The following is a 19,652-nucleotide window of genomic DNA, read 5'->3' as shown; positions in this document are numbered from 1 at the left end:
TATATATTATACTATACTCAAGCTGGTACACAGGGCACAGTGCAGTCCATGGCCTAGAGGTTAGAGAATCAGACTTTTAACTGGAGGGTCACCCGTTCGAATCCCCAGCATGATGTGTGTGTTAAAGGAAGGGTTAAATTACTAGGCTGAAAATGTCCCTGTTGTGGGACTAATAAGGGAATATCTCAATCTTGCCAAGATACCTGTACCAAATTCCAGCTATTCTCACCTTAGAAAAAAGGGTTAGCAGAGTGAAAACTAACTTCTTCAAAACCTCAACTGTAAATCTGCAAGCCACTGGAAGAACTGAAAGCTGTAAACTTACCTTCATTAGTACTGACTCACTGAGTTTCTCCCGGTTGACAATCTTTATGGCGACTTTCTGGCATGTTACACAGTGGATTCCCAGCTTAACCAACCCTGCAAAAACAAACACACACTTTATTAGGTCACATAGGTCAAACATTTCTTGCCACACTTAGGACTATTAGCAAGGTGATGTGTTTTTAGATTAACCCAAGAAAGCAACTGATGCATAATTATGCACTAGACTGAATTTAGTGCATAATATGTTCCTAGTAAGCACATTACAAAGGACATACGAATTAAAGTGATGTGTGAATTATTTTTTATTTCATTTTGGCTAACCACTAATGTGCATTGACCACACTGATGTTTAATGGTAATGTACAAAATGCTGATAACGACTTCTAAAGTGGAGACAGTTCCTTAAAGAAACTGGCCTCTGGGGTTTATTTGAGTCATAAAGGCAGTAAGTGAGTGGGCCATTTGTGTTATTGATTCCTATAATGTACTAAACTGCTGTGATGCAGTCGTGTTGAGTTTAGCTCAAACAGACAATAAAAGGTAGCGGTAACAAACAGAGCTAAAGGTCAGTTGTTGAATGGCACTCTTTATTCACCAGGGTCCAAAAATGACAAGAATGAAGTAACTACTGTAGAAGAGTAAATCACAATGTTGCATTTCAACAAGCCAGCATAAAATGTTACTTCACAAGACAAACACAAAGATGCACAAGGAGATTTGAGTGTTTGATACGCCGCTCCAGTCAGATCTACTGGGATTCACACTCAAACTTTCTGTATTAGCATTAGTGTCAAAACCAAAACCCACACATAAATCCTATGATTCGCCACATAACCACATAAGCATCTCCCCTGCTTTGCCTCAGTAAGTGTCCCCAGGTATCCTTAGTTAAATGATCAGCCACAAACAATGTAGAAAACAAGCAGGGATACCCCAATGAGTGTACAGTTACAGTGGAACAAAGTGGTGTGTTAGTGTGTATTTGATACAGGGGAGCCATGACAACAGAACCAATCCATTTTCTGCCAGAGCCCACAGAGCTGCACACACATTAGAAATATGTTTGCATCAGATAGATGACTTACAAACTGAAACAAACACACACCCATAGACAAACAAATGTTGGCTCTGTATTATTGATTTCCCCAATGGCCCCATGGCGCTGCAGGGATTTGGAGATGACAGAAGATGATTTTTAAGTTGGTAAAACTACAGTGTTTGAGCTCTCTAATGGCTGGCACACAGACTTTACAGAAACACCAAAGTGGAATCATTTGAAGGTTTGATTTCTTGCCACTCTCGTGCTGGCAGAGATGAAGATGGTGGGATTAAGTTATTTAAGTGTTACTATCATGGGCCTGAGACAGAAATGGTGCAGTTACTATAAGAAGCATGTTGATGCAGAGAAGTAATGTTCCGCATCAAACTGGCTGGATGACATAAACCAGACTTCGTCAGTCACACAGTTTGATTTTGTAAATGAACCAGCAGAAGAGGAGTCAATGGGCTTTGAGGAGGCGGGGGATGCGGGAATGCAGAAAAAACTTCTCTGACACCACAGAAACACAATGAAATCAAACAGAAGCAGCAGTAGGAGATGGAGAGACTAAATAAACAGAGAAGAACATGTGAAAGATGAGGGAAAAGTAGAAAAGATTGAGAATCAGGGGTAGCACATTATTCAAATGACAGGCCACAGATAATTAAGCAGTAATGGAGAGCATTGCGTGGGAGTGAGGCTCTGGCTTGGGAGATGAGGGGCCGCGGGGGCCGAGAGTGGAGACACATGGAGGAGAGGAGGCGTGAGAGAATAGAGAGAGAGAATGACAGAGAGCAGGGCAGAAAGACAGGAAGGAAGCAAATGCTAAAAAGAGGAAGATAAAAGATGTAAAAAGATTTAGAAAAGGGGATAAAGCAGTTGAGCAGGAGGGTGAACGACAGACAAACACATTAGCCCTGTGATGGTAATCATATGTTAATGGCTGCTATAGAGAAGCTCATAAGTCATGATAAACACATTAAAGAGAAAATATCTGCCCGCAAACACGTGAAAAGTTAACTGGATTATTTGCCTCTCTATCCATCTTCCTTCCGATGCCTGTGTTTTTGTGATCTGAGGGCACATTAGCAAGAGGGAAATGTGCACAGGAACACAGCACATTATGATTTTACAACCACTTTGTGTTCACATTGAAATTAACTCTCACGAGGAAGTTCAGTACATAATAGAAAAGGGGCGTGAGACCTAAGCCTCTTGTACATCACACTCGTAAAAAGCAGAAGTTAAACTAATGGTCATGGAAACCACATTCCATTTACAAATGTAAATCATTAAATGTGACATATTTAGAACTGGTAGTGAATGCAAAGCAAGTGCTATCTTTGTCCAGGAGATCAGGAGTCCAGAAAAAAACAGAAATGATACTCAGACCCACCTGAGGAATCTCAAACCAGATGAGTTTTTATATTCTGTGACCTCCTTCAAATTGCAAAATGCAATGTTTTAACCAGTTACTATTCGGGGTCATTTCTTTTTTCTGACATAGAAGTGGTGAACATCATCTGAAAGCTGTGAACATGAAGATTAATTTGAGATGAAGCTCAGCACTGTGTGTCAAGTTGTTCTGGTCAAAAATATCTAATAAAAAATGACTTAATTAATTAATTAATTAATTAATTAATTAATTAAGTCATTTTTTATTAGATATTTTTGTTATATATGTTATATTTGTTGTAATTATTGAAACATATTAGGGTGTATTATGGGTCATAGCATTACTGTAGGCTTTCTGAAGTTCATTTCCGTGTTCAACTATGTCCCACAAGTTTTGAGTTGATATTATTTGTTACACACATTTGGTGCTGAATAATGCAATTTTATTCATGCTGAGAATGGTCGATAAGCCCTCCGGAAGACCAAAAATGGCGGAGTTAGCCGGCGGGACCTCTGAATAATAACTGGTTAATGGGACTTGCAACTATGTGATGCTACCTAGTGCAAAACATACTGATAATATAATTTAGAATATAACAAGATTAAGAGACTACACTGTGGCAGCTTTGTGAGTACTGTTAGCCAAATGCTAATGTCAGCATGCTATTGTGCTAACAATGGCAAAGCTATCAAATGGTAAATGGAGCGCACTTATGTATACTTTATCCAAAAGCGCTTTATACTACACTCTATGCTCATTCACCCATTCACACACACATTCATACTGGTGGCCGAAGCTACCAGGGCACACTGGTGCCACCTGCCACCATTGGGAGTTCATTCACACAACGATGAACGCAGAATCGGGAGCAATTTGGGGTTCAGTACTTCCGCATGTTGGCTGCCATGGTCTGGGATCGAACCACCAACATTCCGATCAGTAGGTGACCACTCTACCAACTGAGCCACAGCCGTAGCCCTATCAAGCTTTCATTAAGCATGTTCACCATGTTAGTTTTGTGTGTTAGCATAGCATTTTGCTAATAAGCACAAAACACAACAGGCTGATGGGAATGTTACTAGTTTCTAGTTAATAGTGCTTAGTCATAATCCAAATGATTGGACTGCTGACTTTTCATTTAGTACCATCATCTAGTGAAAATTACAAACTTATCAAAAGTCCTTAAAAGAACAGAAAGGTCTGTAGCAAACTTTATGGCAATCCAAGCAGTAGGTGTTGAGACATTTCACTAAAGGTCAAAAAAATATTAAGACTTTATTAAGTCTGAACCAAAGTGGTGGACCAATGGGAATTTCCATGCCCAGAGCTATGCTGCTACCATGGCTAAATGTTGTTGTATTTTCACCAAAGGCGGACATAAATTCCCACAAACAGTACTGAAGGCTTGCGAGAGCATGTCATCATGTGTGGGTGTTGTGTGAACTAAGTTTGCCTACACAGTTGCTAACAGTTGTACATACTTTGTGTGCACTAGAGACAGTCATAATTATTATTATTAACAGGAATTTACGGAAAAAACTGTTCTCAACCCAGAATAGAAAAAAAAAAAAAAATAGCTAAAAAATTCAGACAATGAGATGAAACAAAACAATATATGTGGGCTTTTTGGCTTTTGGTTTGGCCCAGTATAATAGTATTTTTGTTTGAAGCAAAGGACTGTAGAAACAGAGACATGCAGTTGAGATCTTGGGTTAGCAGCTGCAATTACCCAGAAACCAACTCTCTACATCACTGGACAAAGACTTCTGCATGTACAATATCTTAACAGATTCATATTTCAGCCTCAACACTATCATAGCACCTTCATCTTCATTCATTCTTAAAATGATCACCTCTAAAATAAACTACCTAACTCCCATTCTAATGGTTTATGCTTCCCAATGACTCCTCCGTGCTAACATCCAAAAATTCATGCAATTAAAGACATTACCTTTTTCACATAATCGCATTGTGACATGTCTCAAATATGTTCTAATATGTAATTCACCCCTGCCTCCCCGTGACCCTAAATCACCCCTAATGCCCTGTAATGACGGTGATTGCCTGATACTCCCCATGCCCCTTTCACCCTTCTATGACAACAACCCAGAGGAAACCCTTTTAGCTCTGGCTGGCTGAACCTGGAGTGGCAAGGCTGGGGGGTGGGGTGTCCAGGAGATGCCCTGGAAGACACCAGGGTTTCATCTGGATCTGGCTGGGCTGAGCAGGTAGGCTGTCTTTGAACATAGCTTCAAACATAAGGCTTTGACTGAGAGCACAAAGGATCAGAGCCTCGCAGGGGGAATACTGAGAAGATTACTGCCGCAGTTGCCAATGTCCGTGCATGACTGTGTGTGTGTGTGTATATGCAATACATTTTAATCTGAGCCGCTTGAAGGTGCATCGGGATGTTATTATAAAAGAAAATATCAGACATGGATTCAAAGTCTATGTGTCCAGATGGTATCTTTCTGTGTTGTAAATAGGTGTCACATGTACGAAATTGATTAACTGGACCAGGGAGAAACCTCCAGACTGTCTTTGTCACACACTGTACACTGATATACATTTCATTAACACACATATGGACAAAAGCAGGCTGTGCAGGCGACCCAAGTTGGCAACGCCACTGAATCAGCAAGTGCATCGATCTCTCCTCTCCTTCGCCCTCCTTCCAAATCAATAGCATCAAAAGCTCTCGCCTTCACAACAATGTCAGAATAATGACGCCAGCCAGGGACTTATGGGCTGGAGAGGCCACCATCGACTGACCCGAAGCCTCCATTCCAGCTCTGCACTCTTTACTTTCCATGCCACTCTGTGATTAATGATCTAATGTGGAGGGACCGCTGGAGGAAGACACCGAATGAGAACTTTGGTCCATGGCTCAGTAAGCACCAAGAGCTGAGAAGAGTTTGGCTGCGCTGCGCTGGAAGCAGCTGCATTGCTTCGAAGTCATGGTTTCAATCATTGCCCCCGCTGGCTTTGATGAATCGGGGATGAATAGTAAAGTTTTTGAATGAAAGCTGAGCTGATTGCGTCCACAGAGGTGCACATTTAGAAAAAACAGGCGAGAGAAGTGGGGGTCAGAAGTAAAGAGTCAATGAAAGAAAAACAAGAAACAAATGGAAGAAATAAGGGGAGAAAAACACACTGGGAACCATGACTGTGTTGTATTTTTTTTAATGAAAACAGTTAATTAACAACAATATCTGCACAGAGTTGTGAAAATTTGACTAATCAACTCCCTTTAAAGAACATTCTGGCTGTTTCTCTCCTGCTCTGCATCACTGAGACATGTGCCAGTGCTAATTTTGGTAATGAGCTTTTTGTTTCACTTCACTGTCTCTTCATAAGTGATTGTGTTTCATCATATCTCAGCTGAACTTTGTTGACATCTGTCCTGAAAACATCTCTAACAGGTGTCAGGATATATTAATTATGGGAGCTGATTCATTTGAAGTTTTTGAATTGAGAAATTTTCTGCTAAGAATTTAAAAGACAATCACTGTTGGTCCTTGGAAGGAAAAATATATTTTTAACCGACCTGACACATTTACAGATGGCATTTAGTCCATGGGAATTGGCAGGTGAAAGCCACACTTTACTCTCAACTCACACGTAGACAAAACAAGTGGTGCTTATGTCATGTTCATACCAAATGGAAAAGCGATTTTCACTATGCCATGATTATTCATGAAGTCAATGCAAAAAGTGGAATTCAAGTCTGATGATGCAAATATGCCTAATTCGCATTTTCATCTGGAAAATTTGTGTGACTCTGTGTTACAAACACTGACATCCTGAGGAAAAAATTATTGCAGCCGTTGGTAGGCACCCAAAGCTCTACAATAGTACCTCATATTTCTATAGAGACTGGATGAAATAGGAGATTGCTTGGAGAAAAATTAGCAAGGAAGTTGGACTACTTTGAACGTTTTGAAAATATGAGTCTGCAGCTATTGGTTGTGCTCACTATGAGCCAAGTTAGCACCAGTATTAGCTTAGCAGATGTTGTTTATGCCAAGATGTTGTCAATTACACATGTCATAGCAAAGTTAAAAGAAATAGAAGCTTTTGGAGTACTGAAAGATTTGGAAGCGGGGCATTTTTTCTGAATGCAGACTATAAACTGAGAGCTGTGCTCTTTATTTAAATCCTTTGACTTTCTATGGGAGTTCCCAGTGGGCTTTCCTTGGCATGTTTATGTTTGCCTTCATCTGCCTGGCAGAGCAGCCAGGGAAACCCCCCCTCTCAGTGTGAGAAAACTTGTCTCCCTCTGTGTTAACACGTGAGATCTCTTCCTATTCCAGCTCCCAAAGCACACTGATCGCTGGTCGATTTGTCATCTGGCAGTGCTGGGACATCCAGGCGGGAGCAGGCAGGAGAGGACCCTGACTGTGAGCCCCATTTCTCCTGCCGTTAATCTGAGTCACCGAGAGGAAGAGAGCACAGGAACACCCTGCTTGAGACTAGGAGAGACTCTTTATGATCTCCACCTTCTAGCCACACACACACACACACACACAAAGTTTTCAGCTTCATCCTCCTCACAACACTGCCATCCATGCGGTTAAAGATCATTACTGGATAGCTTAATTTCCATCTGGAGGCAACTACTAGGAGGAGACAGAAGGATGAAAAAGAGATGTCTCCACTTGTGCACCTCTCTCACTTTCAAACTTGATCTTTCAGAAGCCCTAAGCCAATGCCGGCAGATGGTAGTAGCTTATGCTGGCTTAGCTTTCTCTCCCCGAGGCGCTGGCTCTGAGAAGCTCGTTGCCCTTAGGCACAGATCTGCGAGCTGCTTTCCGTTCCTGCTCTCTAACCCTGAATGCTCTACGTGGGGGCTACAGCTCTGCACTGGAATCAGTGTTTGAAAGGAAACACAATGTGTTACTAGTGGCTTATTCCTCCAGCTTCTTCTGGCAATACGGAAAGCCCTGAAACAGGGCGTGGGAATCCCCTCCACCTGACTAAAGGGCAGGAGTTGAAGACCTATCATCAACCACAGCTCTGTGTATGTCACTCTTCTTCCCTCTCTCAGTTCTTCACACAGACACAAGCATGCACAGACAGATTTAATTAGCAGGAATGTTAAATAGTCTAATTAAATGATGCTCTCTTCAGTGTTGTTAGCTCTACATGCATTAATTCACTAAATGCTGACTTTCAGTAATATCAAACATTTATGTGGGTGGTGACTAGAATAGAAGACAATATATTCTCCGTTAGCGATTGTACGTACTGGAGTTGACAAAGTACCGAACACAAGTGGTTCTGACAAATTAATGCCTTCATATAGTCTGTGTGCAATTAACAGAAGAAAAATGTAGTGCAGAGATATTAGATACGTCAATGTGTTTTTGCTCCACAATATACATCCTGATATAAAAAAAAAAATAGCTTACAGGAGTTTTTACCCACAAGGGGGCATGCTGCCCTGGAAAAAAAAAAAATGTACGTTTTACATTTTTAGTATACATGCATCAATCTGGTGCAGCCCAAACATTTCGATACTAGAAGTAAGTGAAGAACTTTGTGCATTTGTAAACACTTTTTTCTCTAATAAACAATTTCATCATTGGATTAATAGTTATGAATGGTGATGTAAATGAGATGGGGTCCGTGTTTTAAAATGAGTTGGGTGGGTTGCAGATATCATCTCAGACCCCTGATGGGACAGTCAAGCCACCTTCACCCAGGGCCTTTCCAAGACTACCGAGAGCCAGTCGTGGCGCACTACCATGGAGGAAATGTGCTGTGCCAGTGCTGGGTTAAGGTCCCACGGGGGGATCCTTCCACACCGAGCGGCTGTTCCTGACCCGCCGTGTTGAACCCCCAGACAGACTCTTGCACAAGTGTAAGAATAATGGTTTAATGAAACTTGCCGTGCCGAGTTTTACTTTGGTACCAAACAGCAGAAAACTGAAAACTAATGAAGCACAGGACTGTAGATATGCAGATGTGCAACATCCTTGCTACAAAGTCTCTACTTTTGTCACAATTTCTCTGTTTTCCATCAGTGTGTGGGCTCACTTTCTCTCCCTTCTGTTTTGTTTCCAGTCACCCCAGGTACCTCTCTTCGGTAGTTTTTCAGCTTCTGACAAATTTTGCCCTCGCTCCTTGTATACCCGTTAGTGTTTTCTGACTCATCCACCTTCCCTTCCCTCTATTAATCATCTCATCTACGCAGGAAAAAAGAGAAAAAGAGAGGGAATACACCAGCAGAAAGCTGTTGAGTCATACTGTGCAGGAGGGAGACAGCATGTCGAAGATCAAACAATGCTCGCTCACTACTCAATGAATGCCCTCTCTCTGTCTGTCTCTCTCCCACCGCTTCTTTCCTTCCTCTTCATTCACTAAATCTCTCTCTATGTCCTCCATTCCTCCACCTCCTCTTTCGCTCTTTTTGCATTTTCAGTCAGCCGTGACGTGAGTCTACCCAGCCTCAATTCCCCCGCAACCCTCTAAACCCTACCAGCCAAAGCAACAGCAACAACATCAGTAACAACAGAGGCACAGACCAACAGAACAGCTTCAAAAGCAGGAAGAGCAGTTTAGCCCTGGAGTGCTGGAGCGAGGAGGGAGGCACACTGACGCACGCATACAGAAAACTGTTTATTTAGCCTGCGTGAAATAAGACATTTGCTCAACAGCCCCCTTATAAGTTAACTCCCTGCACAAAACAGATCTCTTGATGAATACATAAATAATGGTACTTACTGAAAACAGAAAGGGAAGTTGTTTTTTTCTGTCAAGGGCACCTGAGAGAAGGCAGGTATTAAATGCTTTGCTCAAAGGCACCTGGACCCTCAGCTGAAGGGCATTTTTAACATAATGAGTGCTTTCACTATTAAGTAATTAATCCTGAATAAAAACAGATTCACAGTATTAACTCTGGTTAGGATACGATATGAAGTCCATCAGAATGCTCATTGCATTAAAACAACAGAGAATCAGTTTAATCAGCACAGGTGCACAGATTAGTATTAGCATACTCAAATACAGCTACCAGCATTAAAACCTGGAATATTAATAATATCGAATACTACTAGATCAAAGAGACAAAGTGTGTCTGGTTATCATTCATCTTTGATCAAATCTGAGCTGATAAAAGTGTAACAATTTCAGAAATATAACCATATACTGGAGAGGTCATTTGTAGGCAGAGAATGTGCAGCAGTGATCGGGTGGTTGAGTCACAGTATAGAGGTCTCACCAATACAACCACCCAACCAATCGCAATTATAATCGCTAACAATTGAAGTTGTTTTAATCACAAAAAGCTACTTTCTGTCACAAAACAAATGCAGCTTTCAAAATAAGAGCACATAATCACCACAGAATTTACAAGAAGACTGTCAAAATAAGATGCCTTAAATAAAACATACAAGAGCCCTTATTCTCCTTTACAATAATTAATCAAAATAAGCAATGACTAAGATCAGTGTATATGATGAAATAGTCGCATTAGAATGTGTGAGAGGCCACCACATTTGGGCTTTTATGAAAAATAATTCTCCCCCTATAGCCAGTTATTTTTCAACACTGTCTGGCTACTCCATGTCGTGGTGGAAAGCCCAGTTGACTGTGAAAAATGTTATGTGAGGTGTTTGCTTACATTTAGCTCTCAAAGTGGAGGAGATTGATCACATTGTACTATAAAATGTACAAAATGTTCTCCCAGGGGGAGCCCCGGTACCCCTAGATGGTTATTTTTATATTTATACTTTTTAATACTCAACAGTCAAGAGGATTTTTTTGTATTTGGCAACTGATTTTTCAGTATTTTTTAATATTGTCAAGAATATCGTTATCGCAAAAATACTCTGAAATATCGTGATAATCTATTAGGGCCATATCGCAGCTAGCATTTGCTCTGTGTGAGTGCTAATATATGTACAGTAATGTTCAATATAATAGCAGTCCAATGTGACTAACCAGATTAATCCAGATTTTTTGTATATTTTTTATTGCTACATGGCAAACAAGGTACCAGTAGGTGCAGTAGATTCTGAGAAAACCAACAAGACCCAGCATTCATGATATGCAGCTCTTAAGGCTGTGCAATTGGGCAATTGGTTGAAAGGGGTGTGTTCAAAAACATAGCAGTGTCTGCTGTTGACTTCACAAACACAAAACTATTTAGTACAAACTTTTTTTTTCTAGGTTTTAGCAATCCCGTGAATCACTAAACTAATATTTAGTTGTATGAGCACAGTTTTTTATAACTGCTTCACATCTGTGTGGCATGTAGTCAACCAACTTGTGGCACCTTTCAGCTGTTATTCCACTCCAAGATTCTTCAACAACATTCCACAATTCATTTACATTTCTTGGTTTTGCTTCAGAAACAGCATTTTTGATGTCACCCCACAATTTCTCAATTGGATTAAGGTCCAGGGATTGGGCTGGCCACTCTATAACATCAATGTTGTTGGTTTGGAACCAAGATTTTGCTGGTTTACTAGTGTGTTTGGGGTCATTGTCTTGTTGAAACACCCATTTCAAGGGCATGTCCTCTTCAGCATAAGGCAACAGGACCTCTTCAAGTATTTTGACATATGCAAACTGATCCATGATCCCTGGTATGTGATAAATAGGCCCAACACCATAGAACATATCATGATGCTGCACCACCATGCTTCACTGTCTTCACTGTGTACTGTGGCTTGAATTCAGAGTTTGGGGCTCATCTCACAAACTGTCTGCGGCCCTTGGACCCAAAAAGAACAATTTTACTCTCATCAGTCCACAAAATGTTCCTCCATTTCTCTTTAGGCCAGTTGATGTGTTCTTTGGCAAATTGTAACCTCTTCTGCACATCCCTTTTTTTTAACAGAGGGACTTTGCGGGGGATTCTTTTAAATAGATTAGCTTCACACAGACGTCTTCTAACTGTCACAGCACTAACAGGTAACTCCAGACTGTCTTTGATCATCCTGGAGCTGATCATTGGCTGAGCCTTTACCATTCTGGTTATTCTTCCATCCATTTTGATGGTTGTCTTCCGTTTTCTGCCACGTGTCTCTGGTTTTGCTCTCCATTTTTAAAGCATTGGAGATCATTTTAGCTGAACAGCCTGTAATTGTTAGCACCTCTTTATAAGTTTTCCCCTCTCCAATCAACTTTTTAATCAAAGTACGCTGTTCGTCTGAACAATGTCCTGAACGACCCATTTTCCTCAGGCTTTCAAAGAAAAGTGCATGTTCAACAGGTGCTGGCTTCATCCTTAAATAGAGGCCACCTGATTCACACCTGTTTTTTCACAAAATTGATGACCTCACTGATTGAATGCCACGATGCTATATTTTTGAACACACCCCTTTCAACTAATTGCCCAATTGCACAGCCTTAAGAGCGTGCATATCATGAATGCTGGGTCTTGTTGGTTTTCTGAGAATCTATTGCACCTACTGGTACCTTGTTTGCCATGTAGCAATAAAAAATATACTAAAAACCTGGATTAATCTGGTTAGTCACATTGGACTGCTATTATATTTTACACTACTGTACCTTGGACCATGATAGGGCACTTGTGACTTTCTTCTATAAAATCTGTAATTTTACAAAATCACTATGGAATTACTATTAGTCACTGTTAGTCACATTGGATTGCTATTATATTGAACACTACTGTATATGCTGCATTTCAGTGTGCATGTTTGTTTTTGGCTGTTTAGGGTTATAAGGAGAGGGGGAGCCTATTCCATGTACACGACAGCATTAACATAATATTACCCAAACAAACACAAACAGAGTGAAATGCGGTGCAAGGCAATAAAGTTCTAAACGGCTTCAAGGCAGTAATCTATTTTTCACATTCTGAAACAAGTATGAGAATGATTGAGGGCATCGCCAAAAGGCAGCAACAGCTGAAAGATCCACTAAGTCATCTAACAAGCTCTCTGATTGGCAGATCTTACAACATCCCCACCCTGTTGCAGCATCAGCCTCATCAGCATGTAAAAATATGCAAGAATACGTTCTCAGAAGCTCATCACCTGCACGGTGGAAAAAGCAAGCTTCACACACCCTTTTCTGCCAGCAAGGCAAACAAGTCTCATTGCCAGAGGTAACTAACGTGTGATTGCACAGCAGAAAATAGCTTACAAAAGTTCTGGTTGTCATATGTTTGACTGTGCAAAAAGTTCCTGGATGTTGTTGACTCGCTGGAAACATATGGCCCACATATCAAATATTATAATGTTTGCCAAATATCCACACTTTAGTATATATTTGCTGAAGACATCTCACATTTGAGTATGAAAGACTGCATTCAGCTGCTGCAGATTTTGTGGATTAAACATGCAATTAAAACAAAAGTCAGAGAGAACTTTTTGGACAGAGAATTTTTTTTCCACTTGTGAGAATACAGTCTCCCCATTAAGCTGATGAGAGGCACTGATATCTCTTCTTTTCGGAATCTCTGCTGAGATGTCGTCGCAGATTCAAAATATTCCACTCTGAATTCTGGCACGATGTGACTGGAGTTCAGGCCACAGAGCCGAGCGAGAGTGACACTGTCAGAGGAATGTTCTGCCCCGGTCCCGAATGGGAACATTGGAGCAAACATGAATGAAGACACAGCGGGCAGATATGGCGGAGATTGGGAGGAGAGAGGAAAAGAACAAATTAAAAAGAAAAGAGAGAGACAAAGTTGCAACAATGAGGGCAGTGACAGGGAGATGGAGAAATACTGATATGGATAGATAAATAGAGAGATGCCGGGAGAGACATAGTCAAAACACGGAGAGAAAGTGGGGCCTAGGAGGGTGGGGCACAGAGACTCAGATCTATTTTTAATGCCTCTGACTGGGGATCGGCAAAAGGAATGTATAATTACAGCCTCATGAATAATGCAAGCAGGCTTCTTTTAATTAGCCACACCAGGCCCGATGCAGAAACTGCAGCAGAAGGGACAAACACATGCACATGCATACACACATTCAGGATATACATGCTTTTACACAAATTAAAATGTTACCGGTGCACACACGTGTGTCACTTTTAAAAACATATGTGTGTGCATGCTAAACATGTACTCACACACTCCAGGGAGACGGGAGTCAAATAAAGAGGCGAAATGATGAGCTAAGGATTGGTGCCTTGGTGATGACTCTCTGATAGGCTTCACAGTGAGAGGAGCCCCTAGACACCACTCAAAGAGCTGCACACTGTCTGCCTGTCATGTGTTAGATAACCCCCAATATAAAAGTATGAATTATTAAACATCTGACTGGATAATATTACAAAACCTCGCTGTAACCATCGAAAGACATGCTGGCAGCGGCAGCGAGCTCTTTTTCTATTTCTCACACACATGCACGCCCGTATGCACACGCCAACACAGACAAGAATGAACGTGGAATTTCTGGCATAAAAGCCAAGCAGAGACGCCAATTGTGTGGGCTAGAAAAGACAGGGGAGAGGAAATCCGGTTCTGAAGAAGCAATTAATCAAACCTTTCTCATCTATAATTCAGCTTGAGTTATTTCATTAATTAACAGTGTTTGGGTTGTCTATGTAACATCTTCATTATCAAACATGGATCAAGCCGGAACAGACTTCAGTCAGAGGAGTTCTCATCAACCTGTCTTTGATAAGCAGCTTTCTTCCAAATTGAGATTGAAATAGATGGTCGAAGCTCAAACAGGAAAAAAAAAACTCAACTCAAACTCAACTAAACTCCGTCCACACATCAAGAGAAGGCAGGAAGCTGCGTCCAAGTTGGAACAACGCATCAAGACGCCGGCAGGATGTTATTTGGTTGTTATCTGGCAACTCGACTTCTCCCATTTTCAGAGCCTTAATTTGTAAGCTAATTTGTGGCTGGCAAAGACAGGCTTGAGTATGGGAGAGGATATTGGATGTAATTCGATGTCTCACTCCATCTTCGTTTGTTGATTTGAGTTTAATTGGCAATGAGGGTGCTGCGTTCCAGCTTTGGGGCAGGCAGGGGAGATGATGGCTCGAGCACACGGACCGAAAATAAGTCCCGCTATGATGTTTTAACATGGACAGCAAGAAAAAACCCTCAGAGGTACAAACTTTACATCACACAGCTAAAGGGAGAACATCAAATAAAAACAATATTTTCTGACTAACGCTACCTTGAACTAGAAGCGGTTTTATACAACTTTTTGACTTTCAGCCCTTTTATAAATAAGAGAAAAAGGAAAATAACAGCAGGAATGATCGGCCAAGGTGAGCACAAACCCCATTATTATAGTCAATGTGTACAAGGTTGATCCTATATGGACTAACAGTCCGAGGACGGAACAAGCTTCTATAGGGGGAGTGTGTGTGTGTGTGTGTGTGTGTGTGTGTGTGTGTGTGTTTGAGGTAGGGGGCCGCCTCCCAGTGTGTGGCATTGATGCACACTTTTACAGATCAAAAGTCAACAGGTTCACAAATACTACCAAGTCCTTTCCTCTGCTAGCTTTTCCTTCTCCTTCCTGTCGGCCTTTATTCTCTACTAGCATAGAACAAAAAGCCAGGAGAAAGGTCAAAGTGTTAACGCTTCCCCATTAGTGCATGGTCCCATCAGGAACACCTCAATGCACCGAAACAACCAATACAAGACATGTGCATCTGTGTGTGAGGAAACTGCCTTGCAGTGCAGCATACAACATTTTTACCATTCCTTATTACAACCCCAATTCCAAAAAATATAACACAGATAATAACAGAATGCACGTAATTCAAAATTTGTTTTCTTTATTTTTTAAATGACGAGCAATTGACTGAACATACAGTATTGATGTTTATTTAACTATTCATGTCATTTTAGTAATTTTCTCTCATTTCTAGAAATGTTTGACAGTGTAATACACGGTTGCCCACAAAGTTGGAATAATTTTGTTTTCAGACACATCCTCTGGATTATGTTTGGAAGAGTTTTGAGAGATTTACACTTTATCTGTCAGTAATAAATCACAATGTCACAATCATTTCATAGAAAGAGGTAAAAAAAAAATATTCCAACTTTATGGGCAACTGTCTACTTTGTATGTACAATAATAAATATTATTTACTTAAGTTATTTGCTTAAGAAGGAATGCTTCTGAGTAGCTTTGAATTGTAAAATTGGTGCAGAATTGGTGCACAATCCACATAAAAAGGATAATTTTATTCCAGCAAAAAAAATATCACAATAAGGGTTGAGCTCTAAAATTGGTATTGTCTCAAAAATTCCACATTGATTTAATCTACTAGTTAGATTAAATGCACCTTTTCCATATTTGAGAGATTGGGAATATATATCATAGATTTGGTGAACAAATAAGTATCTTAACATAATTATTGTGCAAATGCTTCTGTGATTTTTGCTCTGCATTGAGTTGAGGTACTGAATCCCAGTGCCATCATTACATGAGTAAAATATAAGGAAATAAACAATTTAAACAGCTCTCTTGTGTATGTACACATTTACAACCATTTATTTTTAATCCATCTTTAGAGATGCCACCATTTAAAATGCTGAGATGAGTGAACATGACTCATCTGATTTGGAACATTTTCTTGTTTTCTCTATTTTTACATCTATGAATAATCCATGTTAAACGCACATTCTGCAGAGCACGATAACATGTAGTCATTCAGACTCATCTGCATATTATCTTAAAGGGACATGACTTTTTTTTATATATTATTTTTTTAATTGCTACTTCACCTGCAGTTCTACTATTGCTTATTTTGGCTAAACATATATTCAGTGAGAACTACAACTGAAGCCATTCACTATATGCTGCCACTATGGGCCATCCCAGGGGGAGGGGCTGCAGATGGAGGCGGAGAAAGACTGTCGTGTAGCAGAATGGAATACATGGCGAGCTGAGGGAGGCGTCCTGGTGGGAGGATGCGTTGGTAATTACCCCGGCAGCCATTGGTGGAGCTTTTGACATCTCTCTCTGGAGGAGTGGGATAATTTGAGCGACTCTTCTGGCTAAATCAATGCGTCAGCTGCAGCTAGCTCATTACCCAAGCCACCGCTGCATCTCAATGAGGCAACATGGGAATTTCTATTAGCCACCAAAAGCTCTGCCTCATTCTCTCTTTCTTTCGTCCCTCCCTTCTAGCTCGAGTCCCTCTATCATTTTCACTTCGTCCCCTATTCCCTATCCTCCGTCAATCAGTCACTCTTCCTTCCTACTCAGTCTCCCCTTGTTTTTGTTGTTGCCTGATAGGTCTCTTTCTTTTCTGCAACTGCCAGCCCCCCCCCCAACCCCATTTCTCCCAGGGGACATAAGGAGGGATGGCTCTGCTGTTGCATCATGCGTTCCTACCATAACAACAGCAGTTTGTGTGTGTGTGTTTGTGTGTGTCTGAGCGTATATAAGTGAGGGTTTGTAAGAAAATGTCCAATTCTTAAAGACAAGAGAGAAAAAAGGGAAAGTTTAAGTAAGGGAAAGAAAGCCGTGCTCTGACTCTGCCTGAACACTCTTCAGCTTGTCTATAATTATCAGTGACTTTGTGTGTATGTGTGGATGCATGAGCAGTGCACACGTGTGTTCCAGTGAGTAACATCCCACTGCTGAATGGAAATGAAAGCGGTTCTGGAGAGAAGCCAATGCCCAGATTGCCTGCTTTCTCAGAGACGGGGCTCACGTCACAGGGCTTGGAACATTGCCTTGTACAAAAAGTGCACACACACACACACACACACACATACACATACACACACACACCGCAGAACACCAAGGGCACTACACCAAGAGTCCATTTCACCTGGCCTTTTTTACTGAACAAAGACTGACATGAGAGAGAGATGTCTAACAAAGCCCAGGGAAAACTCTGCCTGAATGGCAAAAAGCAAAAAAGATAAAATGAAAAAAAAGGGGGGAGAGGAAAGGACACTGAAAAGCATGTCGACCGGAGAAAGAACAGCTAAATTTAATAGAAGAGTAAATTGAAAAGACACAGGGAAGAAGGACAAAGAAGAGAGAGAGACAGAGAGAGAGAGACAGAGAGAGAGAGAGAGAGAGAGAAAGAGAGAGAGAGACGCCAGAGAGCCAGGTCTATGTATTCCACCACCAGGGAAACTGAGAGAGCAGAGAGACATCTGTTCAACACGACTTCAGGGGGCTTTTACTCTGATGTCAGCCTGTCACCACATACAGGACCGCAGGAGTAGATACACGCTGAGAGCCACTGAAAGTACACACGCCACACACACCCTATAGCAAACACTGTCTCTCCTCCTTTCTCTCTTTCTATTGCAGGCTCCTGCATGAAATTCTACAGCTAAAAAAGCCTTCACCAAATAAAATAGCATGGTTATGAGGCCTGCTTCATGCTCCCAGCCTCTCATTTGATCTTTATAAACTTTCAAATCTGTCTGTAATAATGAGCTTTTGATAAGTGCCTTTTGTCATTTACATTTTTTGTTTTATCTCTCAAACAGGCAGATATTTCCATAATTTCATATATTTACTTCTGAAACCGTCAGTTGTTTCAAGAGAGAATAACCAGTAATACTTATGATAACTGATCAATTGTTTATCAGGCAAAGATCTGTATTTGGAAACTTCAGGTAATATTTCGAGAAAAAAGTTGCAAATTTACTAGATTAAAATGGCAAATCTACAAGAAAAAAAGTTGCAGATTTAAGAGATTTAAAGTGGCAAATCTGCGCGAAAAAAAGTCGCAGATTTACAAAAAAAAAGTGGAAAAAAGTCATTTTTTCTCGCAGATTCACCACTTTAAACATCATAAATCTGCACTTTTTTTCTCGTAGATTTGCCACTTTAATCTCGTAAACTTTTTTCTCAAAATATTATTTTCATGTGTTTTTTTTTACACATTCCGGCAGTATGTAATATCCTCCAATATTCTCTAGGGTTGAAATTTGGAATTTGCAAGTATTTCAATGATTGCCCTATTAAGGATTAAATGTACAATATATTTAAATAATTGCTATTAGATTTCTCTCAAAAAAAAAAAAAAAAAGATTGAGTTTAAACATGGTCCATGTTGCACCTGCAGTCAGGTCCCACTAAGGATTCCTTCAGTGTTCATCGTTGAGGAGGTTTTAACCAGAGGCTGAATTATCTGCAGAGGTCTCCTCCTCTCAAAAACAAACAGAACTACTGATTAAAACCAGTAAAAGCTGAGTAAAGCAGTTTCCTTAAAAATCAGTGTTTCTCGGATGCTGTTCAGTGCACAAAGAACATCCCACAGGGGCCGAGAGCCGAACTGCTGCTAATGTTTGCTCAGCTTCTTTCTTTGGTCACTTTAAAACCAGGCACTGAGCAAGAGTCGAATTATCCGCAGAGGTCTCCTCCACTCTTAACAAATGGACCAGTAGATTAAAACTAGTAAAACACTGAAAAAAGCAGGTTCCAGTTTAAAAATGTTTCTCTTATGCTGTCTGCTTCTCCTATGCGGCATACAGCTGGTGCTAATCTTTGTTCAGCTTGAATTGAGGCATTCAAAGACTAAAATCCTTCATCTGGTTAAAATACATAATATATAATATATATAATGTAGAAAACATAAAATTTATCAAGATCTGAAAAGTATTTTTTTTTTCTAAATGTGGCTTAAAAACAGTTGAAATGTCAATAATGACAGCCACAATGCTAATGCATGCACAAAAGAGATATGAAGGGCAGTTACCTTGATGAAAATAATTGATTTCCCTGGTTTGAAATTTGTTTGAAACATTTGGGATCATGCAAGTACACTACTCAGCAAAATGTATAACACGTTGAGTGGTTTTAGGCATATTAATGCAGAAAAGTTACAGTTGATACCTTTTAAATAATTTATTTAGTAAAGGTGCAAATCAATTGCTGGCTTTGGGCTCAAATGTGAGAATATTTAGCTTTTATCTGTTTTATGGTCCTTTAATCAGAATATCTTTTGCTTTTAATTTGTAAAAAC

General features: G+C 40.4%; 1 protein-coding gene across 2 annotated transcripts in view; it reads right to left on the bottom strand.

The window, feature by feature from the left end:
• brsk2a (BR serine/threonine kinase 2a) overlaps positions 1-19,652 on the bottom strand; it is a 190,883-nt gene that overhangs the window by 82,942 nt on the left and 88,289 nt on the right. For both annotated transcript variants that reach the window (XM_059334691.1, XM_059334690.1), the window contains exon 2: positions 326-420. In XM_059334691.1, coding sequence (XP_059190674.1) covers positions 326-420 — 95 coding nt within the window. The remainder of the gene's footprint in view (positions 1-325; positions 421-19,652) is intronic.

This window comes from Centropristis striata, chromosome 6 (assembly GCF_030273125.1).
Source record: "Centropristis striata isolate RG_2023a ecotype Rhode Island chromosome 6, C.striata_1.0, whole genome shotgun sequence".
NCBI lineage: Eukaryota > Metazoa > Chordata > Actinopteri > Perciformes > Serranidae > Centropristis > Centropristis striata.
The sequence above is the reverse complement of the archived record's forward strand: the minus strand, read 5'-3'. Positions and strand labels throughout refer to the sequence as shown.